At 37.3% G+C, this 12,835-nt stretch overlaps 1 protein-coding gene across 1 annotated transcript; it reads right to left on the bottom strand.

Moving 5' to 3' along the window:
* Nucleotides 1–1,157: 1,157 nt before the first annotated feature.
* Nucleotides 1,158–5,701, bottom strand: LOC121427722 (ski oncogene-like). The gene has a single exon (XM_041624256.1). It carries the CDS (start codon nucleotides 5,331–5,333, stop codon nucleotides 4,314–4,316), a length of 1,020 nt encoding a protein of 339 aa, XP_041480190.1. The 5' UTR covers nucleotides 5,334–5,701; the 3' UTR covers nucleotides 1,158–4,313.
* Nucleotides 5,702–12,835: the final 7,134 nt, after the last annotated feature.

Raw genomic sequence — 12,835 nt, 5'->3', positions numbered from 1 at the left:
GAGAAACATTCATTCAAGCCAGGATTCTTTCATTTGACAAATATCCAGCACAGGCATAGCAGTGCTCGTCGTCAGTGCCATGAAGGGGGGAAGCGTTCCTCAATTCACAGACAGGAAACTGAGTCTGATATCATCTTCCCGTTCTGAACCCACAAATCAGAGACTAGCACGCGACTAGGGCAGCATAGTCTAAATAATGACTGTATTAAATATACAAAGAAAATAATACATAACATTCAAAATAGGCCTACATGTACATACATATACAATTGTAGGTTAGATGATGTAGGGTCTATTATGTAAAGCTCTTTTTTTAATCACAACAATCTATTCAGCATACGTTAGCCCATTACATCAAAACCAACAAGCATGTGTAGTGTCATCATAGGTTTGGCATCAAAGCAAGTCTTTGACCAAGCATTGACCATGATAAGTAATACGTTTTTACTGGTGCTGTAATATGTCAACCACAAAACAAAATCCTGGGATTAAGCACCCTATGTAATTGCTTGTTGTAAAACCCACAGAATAAAACAGTGCATGGGTTCACCTTGAAACTGAACACTTTTCATGTAATACAGGAGGTTCATTGGTAATTTTCTAAACAAAATCTCATGCAACTCATCACACATGTTTTTTTCTTTTTCATCAGCTCCATCTCAAGAATAATAAAATTTAAATGATGATCATACTAGTTTGGAGGTTCAACATTTAAAGGAAGTCAGTCAATCCATGTGCAATTTGTCTGACCAGAGAATGAACCTTTGGCTGATACTTCTCTTCATGACCAGTAGAATATGATCAGTATAAAGATAAAGTTTTATTTCTACAGACAAGTTCAAAGACGATACCTTTTGGGTACTGCAAAGATAGAGGTTATATGCCTTTATTAATGCCAAATAAAGGAAAATATGAACCAGGTTTTTTATCACTAAATGATGAACTTTAGTTCACCCTGACAGCATACACTGTATGAAATAAGGATAAGATCAAATCAAATTACACGTACATGTACATTGTATGCATATAGTCTATACATATTTCAAATTTATAAATGGTGCAAACTAAATGCACAGAAATGACTGAATTCACATGATCACCCCCAGTACTACATGCATGAAAGTAGTACCGGGGGTGATCACGTGAAGAATTTCACTCTAGCCTCTATTAAGCTGAACATTTCTTCAAACACCTGCATGTAGGATCTTTTAAAAAGATGTTACACAGATGTGCATCTAGGGACAACATTCTACATCAAGTACAGTACATGTAGGCCTGGCTATATAGTGTGTCATTTCATGCGGTTACAGATGAAAACACTCAAGAGGCAACATAAAATTCATATCATTAATTTAAACAAAACAATTTGCTCTTTTAACAGGATTAAATAAAGGGGAACAAACTCTAGGTAAGAAAATAGTAACAAAAATAAATACACAAATCACTTTCAAATTGCTATATTTGTGAGATTTGTGACAGAAACTAAAACTTGAAGAACATGACACTAGCATTGTATTCAAAATCAGCATGTTGACCTTTGATCTGCTCTCAACATGGAGTTTATGTACTTCAGTCCCACCCATACAAACTGCCAGTAAACACAGTACGGTAGAGGTCTAATATGGCAGCAAGTATGCACTTTTTCACCCTGTGCATAATCTACGGCTTTTATTTTCATGTACAGTAAATGAAATTAAAATGCTTTGATGCACAAGATGTTTTCACTAATCAATTGGTATCATTTGCTTCTGTACATGTAGTTTGACAGCAAACATGGATTTACATCATTTCACAGGCATTTACATGTAGAGAAGCCGGGTCAGGTGTTGTGTACAAAAATAAATAAGGTAATTTGAGGCCTGAAAATGAGTTGTAATTAAAAAACAGATATATACATGTATGTTGGGGATGAACCCACCTAGAGAAACCGACCCCATCCCTCAACAGAACCTTCTGTGTACGATCAGGGAACAATGATATCATTTCCTCCTCTTCAACTCGGAATATAAGCTACCGTTTCAACACTCCGACAGCCCCCTCTCTTTCCTCTGCGACTTCTTTTTTATCTCTGATCCTCTCTAAGGTTGACACACTTGGCCCCTAAAACTGGGAATAGCCTTAGATAATTAGGAAACTAGCCTGCAAGAATTAGCTTCTGTCTTTGTTTATCTCCAAGTCTGTGACAGGCTGACAGGGATAAGGGCAAAGGATTGCATTTAAAGCAAAGGCTAGCCCGATGGGAACGGGAAGATGAACACTTCCGTCAAAGGTTGACTCGTCCAGTTACCCTACTAATCATAATGCATGATCGAAGAATCATTATGTGCACCTTCTCCATAAAGCCTTCATGACACAAAGCTACATGTACAGAAATGATTCAAAATGAATCCGAAGATACCAACTAAACATGTGACATGGCAGTACAATTTTTTAAATAATTATCTGATGAAATAGAGCAATGGCACCAGTATTTACAATAAATACAAAAGAAACTGGCTTCAATGGGAAGCAGACCAATATTTTCAATACCCCATTCACACTGTCTACTAGTAAAAGACATTCTTGGTCTTCCTTTTGTCGAATTCCACTCATCCTTGAAAACAACCATAGTGGTTGATAGTATGGATTTTTCAGACAATCTTAGAACACAAAACGAAAGGGGGAGACAAGATTCAATAGTATGAGTAGGGATACAATCCTGCACATATTGTAGGGATGTTTACATTTCTCTTTCTCATATATATGTAGATCTTGCACCCCCCCCCCCCCCCTAAGTAATGGCACCAAACTAGAACACATAGATAAATATACATGTAGGCTAATACACATTCTTTCCTACACCATGTGAGCAAGGCTTCCGACAGACTTGCCTAAATGTGTGACATACATTCAATTTAGAGGATCCGAGGCTTTAGGAAGGGAGGGTTATTTTTGGCACATAATGAATGAACAAGACTGTCAGCAGCACACACTCTCACATAATCAGAGGCACTACTGGAGGGGTGGGTTTAGTGGAGAGGGAATAGTCTTGATCACAGACACTGCTTGCCTTTTAAATCCTGAGAATGTTACTGTTTAAAATTGCAGGCGTTCAAAAAGAAATACTTCCATTTCATATGCATTGTTATATAAAGCAAAATGTTGTGCCAGAATAGAGTCAAAACATAGAATTAATCCTGCATAGTGCCGAATGATATTCCAACAAATGCAATGTGAAGCCAAGGTGAAACTGAATGATTGCATTGTGTGTACCAATATTAGGCAGAACAAACATCATGACAATTAATATCACTGTTTGCATGCAACATGTACTCCTATTCACAGATTGAATGAAAACTGCCATACAAAAATAGTACTTCTACATCTTTAGAAGATAGTACTTCCCTCATCATGCCCCCCCCCCCCTTCTTCTCTTTCTCTCAATCCAAGTCTCTCTCTCTCTCTCATTAGGACTGCATATTGGACTTTAATACGCTATTAAAGGTTGACTTGCATGTTGTACATGTACATGTACACCCATGAAATAGCCCTTCCATCTCAATTTCACTTCTTGTTAGAACCACTGTATATATTAGATCGAGAAAAGCACACCAGCCTCCGAGGCTTCAATAGAGTAGAATACATACAATGCATTGACTTCATTCCAACATTTCCATTTCGCCTAATGCCTCAACATCACTAAGAATATAAATTAGTTTTAAAAAGGGATCATTTGTTTCATTATTTCATTTAAACAGGAATTCTTTTCAAAGAGACAAATTCCTTGTACAAAGAGACACATGGATTTGTACCCTCCAACATATCAGCCCACCTTTCAATCTCAAAATCCAACCAGTTGTAGATATCGAACAAGACAAAAGGTAACTCTCAAATACAACGTTTAAAGATCAATAAAAGACTGCTACCGACACTCCCTATATCAGAAGACCAGCCCAGAATGGAACCTGCTTGGTGAGGATGTCAAAAATTCTAAGGACGTAGGAGTATTCAAACTCAAACTTGAAAGTTTGGACATTAACACCCTCATCTCCAAAGCACACTACCAAAATTAACTGTGTTTAGCGCTTGACCCCTTAAACCCAAACGTACGCAACAACGAGATGCTGGTGATTGTACGTCAACGGACAGATACAGATTAAATTCTAGTTACTATAATCTATCAACTGTAAATATATTATAAGTAATGGGAGATATGTTTTCCTCTCTCAACCAATTCCTACTCTACATACTCTACAACATACTCTACAAGATAATGAAGATTTAGACTCCATATCAAGACTAAATCTCATCTAGATCTATATCAAGTCTACACTTTATACCTGTTTCCTCTTGTATTTGCAGGTGGGGTCGAACTTAGCCTTCATATTCTCTAATGCCTCCTGGTATTTATCCTCAGGAATCTGATCCCTGGCCAAGAGCAGGTAATTCCTCCAGTTGTCAGAGTCAAAACCCCAATGACAAGTGCGCGTTTCTCTTCGCTTATGTCCATGAACAATGAATTTCTGAGGTGTAAGCATGGCACTGCATTCGAGGCATTCAATGCACGAGCTGTTTGCGGTATCATAAAGTTCCGGCGTGAGGAGACCCTTGCACTTCCCGAAACATTCATGGTAGACCTTCATGCTGTTTTCGGTCGGATGTTTTGGCTTTTCGTCCTGATTCATGTGTCCCATGGACTTTGGAGAGCGGGTGTCCATGATCCCGTGCAGAAGCGCATTGCACAGGCGCTCAGCATCGGTCTTAGTTATCAGTCCACAAGAAGGAGCACTGAAGGGCAAGATCCCTGTAACCTTTAATATTTCGAGCTGTTCAGGGCTACATCGGGAACAGTAGATGTGCAATTCATCACAAACAGCATTGATCTGCTGCAGGCTAAAATCCCGGAGGACACTGTTCAGAATCTGTGGCAGGCAGAGGCGTTTCTCACCACCGACAGCGAAGCATGAGATGGCCTCATCTTCCAAAATGGTGGCTCCTTTCTCGCTTTTGGTCTGATCAATCGGGGTGAACACAGGCATTTGTTGTATCGGAAATGGTGGTGGGTGAAGTAAAGGGTCGTATTCCACCTTGACAGCAGCAGCAGGAGGAGCACTGGCCATGCTGCGATGTACATGTGCTTGTTCCAAGGCGGCCGCCTTGCTCGCCGACACACGAACTACGGCTTCCTTCAAGATGGGATCAACGAGTTGTTTACCAGCCAAACTTACGGCCGCCTCTGCCCAACTTGGACGATAGCTGCTCGGTCCTCCCAAACTTGACATCGCGACAGTCTGATAACTTTTCAGAACCTTCTCAAGACTTGAATTGTATCCTTGGACTTGAGGATCCTCCATCCTCTGGTGAAAAATGGGCAAGGAATTGCCTTTCTTTTCTTTAGGTTTTTCTCTACTCAGCGCTTGAAGCAAAGAGTAGAATAAAGTTCGTGTTTTCCTTCGCAGTGTTGCTCAGTTCGATCGTGAAGCTTATCTGAGCTGCGAATAGTATAAAACGTGTAGACTCGACTCGACTCGTTCAGACTAGACTCCAACTCGATTTCGATTGCATTATTATTACATGTGCTGCGGCCTCGCGCGTGCATTCATAATGCAAATAACATACACACAAACTATCTCTGCTCTGCCTATGCACACCGCGTGTATATCCACGAGTGTGTCCAGCTCACCAACACATATACACACAGACAAGACTTGTGTATACAAAATCGTTCGCAGCCGTCTCGCCGACTAGCTCGGCTCAGCAGCTACAGGCGCTTATCAACTTTGCCATTACATCCGTGACTTACTACCCCCCTGAAAATCCCGTTGAACACATGAACAAACCGTTATGTTTACATGAGAACATTATTTCAAGAGCGATATACAAATGATGATATGTCTCCCTAGTAGTTCCTTCACACTAAGGCATATAACTTACAAGGATTTTTATGATGATTACATAAATATTTCAATTCAGAGGGATCCTAATTTTGGGGTATGATTAAAAGTGAATAACACAGACGAATACGTCACAGCTTCGCGCAGTAGATTGTCTAGCCAGACGAGACGAAATGCGTCATAGATCATCATAACCATTTTCTTTTCTACCTCAAGCGCTGCTATACTATATCTATATGTTTCAATACTGTACTCCCTATACTACTACTATATAACGGCTTTTCGTCGAAAAAAAACCCGTAGCACAAACGTCGGAAAGACATTCGGTGCAACTCATTTCGCGGAATGTTTCATCCGTTATTTACATCACGTATCCCCATTACGCTGAAATTGAAAAGCGATTCAGGGGGCAACTCGAATTCCTTGAAGAGCTGAGCCGTAGTAATATGTCTGTGTTACGTAATAAATAATCTCGTTGGTCTTGACTGGACCATGGCTGATTTGTGTCTGTTCATTCTTGAACAGCGGTAGGTGCAACTTCAACTTGAGAGCGGCCAAGCTGTACAAGCAATCGGTTGGCTTCGGAAACGTCATATGATTATGTAACAGGGCCTGGGTGGGAGGGAGCCGCTCGTTCGGAATTTATAATATTTATTGTTGAATAATAATAATACAAGAAATTGTAGGAGTATAATAGTCATAATACGAATGATGGAACAATAATACAAATTATTGTAACTTATACCATGGTCACATTTGTTCTACGGCGGCCATACGGCGAGTCGAAAACAGCCGTTCAACATTTTTTGTCCAACTACATATAGGTGGTTTGAATCAACATTGATAAAACGGCTGTTTTCGACTCGCCGTACGGCCGCCGTAGAACAAATGTGACCATGGTATTCGTGATACTAACAACGATGATCACAAAAATAGTGTTGATTATAATTTTCATATTCAACTAAAATGATCTATATTACATGATCCCATAGAGCAGATTTATTGATTTCATAACGTGGATAGTTTGGTATATTTCTTATTTGAATTTCTAAAATAAGAGTCACTTGTCCTAGGAAAGGCCTAGTCAAATCCCCACTCATAAGTATTTGAGGCTCAGGCATGATTGTTGCAAGCCCCCCCCCCCCCCACCCACACACACACGCAAAATTATGAAGATGACGCGCAACATAAAGATCGGATTGGCCTACAAAAAAAAACAATGAATGAAACGTCAAAGATGTTTAAAATCGTAATGAAAAAAAGAATTGTAAGGAAGGCCAGAATAAGTACTTGCAGATGGATAAAAGAATTGTTTATTTCATACATACTCTTTTTCTAAAATTGAAAATGAGATGTTATGGGATGTCCCGTGCAAATACTTCAAATGTTAAATGACCTCTAATTTCGAATATAAGAGATGCTCAAAAAGCCCGTGTAAAAAGAAAAGAAGAATATGACAATCACATGATATTGATTACATGTCGTACATGTATTATCGTTTTGGTGTAGCATGTCCAGGAAATTCCAATAGAGGGCGACGCATCCCGTCAGACAAAACTGATTTATTTTCATTTACTTATGTTCATGCATGATGACCAATTTATGCACATGCATTCGAAAAATCAGCACAGGGGAAATGAATATCAAGGAGTTCTGAATCATATATGTATTTCCATTTTTATTCCATTGTGATAAGATCCAAATGGTATAACATCACGAAATAACGTTCAATAGACTTTATTTGTTTTATAAAGTGATTTTGTTTATACCATTTTGGGGAGGGAGCTAGTGGTTCTGTATTCATCCCACCCAGCTCAGAAGAAAGAACGAAAGACGATAATCAAATACATAAATGAATAAATGAATATATATATAAGTAAATAAATAAATAAATCCCAAATACCACAAACCAGTTTCACGACAGGCAAGGAGAAAGAAAACACGTTGATTTTCGTAATTAATGAGGAAGGGTCGATCTTTGTAGGTCATCTTCATGCAGGGGTGGCCGACTATTAAAAGGAATGTCCAACTCGAAGACGAAGTCTGGCCAACTGACCTAAAGGCTTGGTCGACATTGACCCCGACCCTGAAGTAATTTCATGGGCTTTTAGTCAGAGGCGCGAGGATGAGAGGGAATGGATTTAGGTCTAGCTTGTCAAGTAAGTGAGTGACCCCCCCCCCCTCCCCGGCTCCCCATCCTTGTCATGCGCTCTGCTCTAAATCGTAATTATGAATGTCTGTATTATCAAACCATATCTCTGAAGAGTATGTTGAAAATAAGACAACATTTGCAATATTATTGCAGATCCCTCATGAGTTAACTGTTCTTGTAGGCCTATTTTTTCATCTTATCATTGTTGTTGTTGTTGTTCTTCTTCTTCCTTTTCTCCTCCTCCTCTATCTTCTTCTTTTTTTCTTCTTCACCTTCTCCTCCTTCTCCTCTTACTCCTTCTTCATCAAAATCATCATCTTCTCCTCCTCCTCCTCTTCAAAACATTTTGATTTTGGAGGGAGAAAGGACATCTCATTTTAATTTTTTTACTACTCGCTGTATACATGTTGTATGGGGAAGGTGCTCTATACGTGACGTCATAAATAGAATAATAAAATTCTAAAAAAATTTAATTATGTCTTCAATGGATTTTCCTTAAACTTTCACCGACATTTTTATATTATTTTTTTCGGCTATTTTTAGAATGAAATTTTCGAAAGGATGAACTTCCAGCTGAGAGAAGCTATGTAGAAACAATCGAATGGTCAACCATCTTCTTTATTATTATAGGATGACGTCATAGGCATGCATATCCATGGCTTCGACTCCACATCCGTTTATACGACAGAGGAATAAAAACAGAACATGTCTGAGATAACACCGCACCATCTATTGTTCCCTTCCATCATCCAGGTTCAATAATAATTATTTAACCAGAATAACCATTGTCTTTGCAATTAAGATACATGTATATGCTGTTATAGGGGATAATGTATGAAGTAAGGGGGAAACACAACCGTCCCGTCGCTATTTCGGTTAGACATGTTTGTATATTAGTCAGAAAGAGAAGTAAGACGTAGTTAATTTACTCTTCCATCAGTGTTAATGTGATGATTTTCTTATATACCTGTATATTTTTGATAAATTCGGTAAGGGTTATACTTTAAAAATTCATTTCAGGAAAGATGTAAATTTGTACTCTTTCATCAGCATTTTTAGCATGTTTCATATTAAATTTCTTATTGTAAATCATGCTTAAATGTGCAGAAATTGCGATTTGACTGTAAGGTTTCAATCCAAATTTGTAAAAGAATGAATATTGTATTCATAGCAGTTTGTTACCGATTGAGGTTAAGTGCTGCAGCTGAAATTTCATTGAAATATTATTGAATTAATCAAAGAATAATAGCCCTGTCTTATATATATATATATATATCTATATATATATATATATAATAGAGTGGATGAGGGAAAGTGGTAGTTTTTACTCTATAAACGTGGACTCGGCTCCTTTTAGAATGAAACTAGCTTGGGACTATTATAAAACATCAAAGGGGTCATACATGGCACACGGTGAAAAGAAAATTGTGAGCATTACTACAAAATACTCATTTTTTGTGGAAGATCTTGACATGATATTCAGAAAATTATATCAAATTTCATCCTTCTACTTTTTTGTCTTTCCTCCCCCCTTTCTTGGTATGGTGGTCTTGAATCCCTGGGAGGCCCATGCTTCCACCCCCCCCCCCCGAAAAAAAATATGCACGCCAATTCGCATGAACATATGCAAATTAAAGGTCAAGTCCACCCCAGGAAAATGTTGACTTGAATAAAATAAATACAGAAAAATCAAACTAGCATAATGCTGAAAATTTTATCAAAATCGGATGTAAAATAAGAAAGTTATGACATTTTGAAGTTTCGCTTATTTTTCACAAGACAGTGATATGCACAACTTGGTGAGTCGGTCGATTATGTTCATCACTCACTTTTCCTTTTGCTTTTGCTTTTTATTGTTTAAATTATATGATATTTCATTTTTTATAAATTTGATAATAAGGACCAACTTGACTGAACCATATAGTATTAAGCAATGCTAATTCCACATGTTCAGGGGGAATTAGTCGTTGTATAACTTGACAATGAGGAGAAATTAGAATAAAAAAATACAAAAGAATTAGTGAGTGGATGACGTATAGTCTCCTCATTTGCATACCAGCCAGGATGTGCATATAACTCTTTGTGAAAATAAGCGAAACTTTAAACTGTCATAACTTTCTTATTTTACATCCGATTTCAATGAAATTTTCAGTGTTATGCTTGTTGGATTTTTCTCCTTTTATTCAAATCAACTTTTTGTTGGGGGTGGACTCGTCCTTTAAGTAGTTTCTTGCAAACCTTTGCTTCGTTTTACATGAATGTTGATAACAATGGCGTCTATTTTAACTGTAACCCATTGTGAAGAAGATTGAATTTCGTGCTTGACTAGTATGTTAGTCTTGTTAAAAACCTGTAAAATGAAAATCTGAGGGGTAAATCAATCTAGTCACAAACACATTTACATGTCTCATGAATCTATTATTGCGGTAAGAATATTTTCCCTTGAAAATAATTCGTCATTTAATGCCTATTTTCATGACCACGGAAATCAAAACGATTTCTACACCACCATGAAATGAGAAAAATCGCTCTGAAAAAAAATCCTTTCTTCAAAATAATGGTTGCGGTCATGACATTTCCGATCTTTATGTTTTCTTGAATTGTCTTCTTTATTGAAAACTTGTTTCATTTCGTTAATTTTGATTAACCCCTACAACATACACAGAATAGCATGATATTTCATGCTTCACAAAATAATGTCAGAATGAGCATGCAGTTCGAAATCAATGGTGCAACTTGGGGGTAAGCTTTTACATGTTCAAAGAGTCCATCCTGATAATGCATAGGAATTTCGTTTTGATAAAAACACAAAATGAGACAAATATGGTTACAGATATACTGAAATCCATGAAAAGAGTTATGATACTTCAAATTTATTTAAGCGTTGATTTTGTGACGTCAGAAAGAGAGTACAGAATATAAATACTTAAATTTTTTTATTGAAGAAAGATCATATACGGTCCAAATGCCGAATTACAGATTTTCATACAATAAAATATTTCTAAATACAAATTGCCTGTTTTTAAGGTGCATGATGATAAAGTATAATGCACAGGTAACATGATTTTCGGTTTACGGTGAGAAAGGGACAATAATGGATTTGTTTAATCATGCACAATGAACTAATATAACGCGAAATCATGTTTGCATGAGCCGTCACCAAATTAAATTATTAACAAATTTTGAGACTCATATAATTCGGTTGTTCTATGATTTAACCCTGACAGACTTATATGTAATTTTGAAGATCTTTATGATAGGACACACAGCAAATTTAAAAAGAAAAAGTTCCAGGTTTTTTTTCCTCGATTGCCTCATGCACCCTTGATTTCTTTTCTTTTGTATTTCCACTCACTTTTTTTTATTTTAACGCGTCTGGTTAGGGACAAATCGAACACAGCAAAAACTGTGGTGTTAACAGGTGAACATAGAGGACCACACCAGTTATTTTACACCGGTGTTAAATTGGTGGTGTTATATAGTTTTACACCTATAGGTGTTATTACAACACCTTTTGTTGTTTCATTTACACTCTTTGGTGTTATGTTTAATATCTAGGGTGTAATTTTAACACCTCAGGGTGTGGTCCTCTAACACCAATTGGTGTCAGTTTTAACATCGCAGTTTTTACAGTGAATAAGTTAGAGTAATATAAGATTCAAGTTATGCAATATTTCCTTTTGGCATGCATGTTCGTATTCTAAATCCGCATATAACTCTATCATGATTTTATCCATTACATCAGAGGACCGAACTGATCTGGATTCGAATTGATAAACGTATAATTTTAATACCATCGGGAATGCATTGATGAAGCAGATGCCCTAATTCCACATCAGAAGGAAACGAAATAAAGCCCTTTATTCATCTTCTCATTACATGTTTACAAAATGATCAAGTTTAAACTCTCGATATATTCACTTGAAAAAAAACAACACATTTCTGAATCAAATGCATTTTTGTAATGGATTTTTTTTCTTCTAATAACAAAAACACTGTGCTATACACTTTTTTATTCACCGGGTTTTGTGTATTATTTCTTTTTCCTTTTTCAGGCAAATAAAAAAAGCAATCTTTTTCGAAATCAATGATAGAAAAGAAAAACACTATCATCACAACATTTGATTCCGTGCATGAATTCGCGCACGTCTTCACATTTTTGTAATATGACTCCATTCGACATAATATTTGCTTGTCTAATGGCTCGTAATACTTTCCTTAATCTCCTAATTAGTCTTGCTTTGTGAGTTTCTCGGGGAATTTGGCGTGCAAGGAAACTTCCTCATGTACAAATTACCTCCTTTGAGCATAGTGTTTTTTGTGTATATAAATATTTTCATATTTTGGAGACATGTCAATCTGGAAAATTAAACCACAAAACCATATAGCGTTACAAATCGACGAGTAAACATGTTTTGATCAGCATTAATTTTCAGACTTATTTCAAAATCAAGTTGGTTGCTTGGATAGTGAAAAGGAGAGATTATGAAAAGTAGAATTTCAATCCAAGAAAATAGGAAATAGACGGCAAAACCGAAACTGACAAGAGTGTAATGGACTATGATAAAATCATTACGAGCATGGGGGGGGGGAGTCTGTCCCCAAAGGTAGGGGGACCAGGGCCTAGATGTTTAAGGTCATTTAGTCCAAAATACATGTATTACTAGTATTTCGATTGTGAAGTGATGTGTTTTGCTCTGTCATAAGAGAACAAAAAACTAGTAGGGGGACAATTGATATTATGTCCCTACTATTTTGGGTAGGGAACGCGACCCCCCGCCCCCCCCCCCCTCCCATGTCCACCCTGGGA

Source organism: Lytechinus variegatus, chromosome 14 (assembly GCF_018143015.1).
Source record: "Lytechinus variegatus isolate NC3 chromosome 14, Lvar_3.0, whole genome shotgun sequence".
NCBI classification, from domain to species: Eukaryota; Metazoa; Echinodermata; class Echinoidea; order Temnopleuroida; family Toxopneustidae; genus Lytechinus; species Lytechinus variegatus.
Note: the sequence above shows the minus strand (reverse complement) of the source record. Positions and strands in the feature narration are given on the sequence as shown.

Coding starts and splice junctions, on each gene's coding strand:
- LOC121427722 (XM_041624256.1), bottom strand. CDS start 5,333: ATGGAGGATCCTCAAGTCCAAGGATACAATTCAAGTCTTGAGAAGGTT.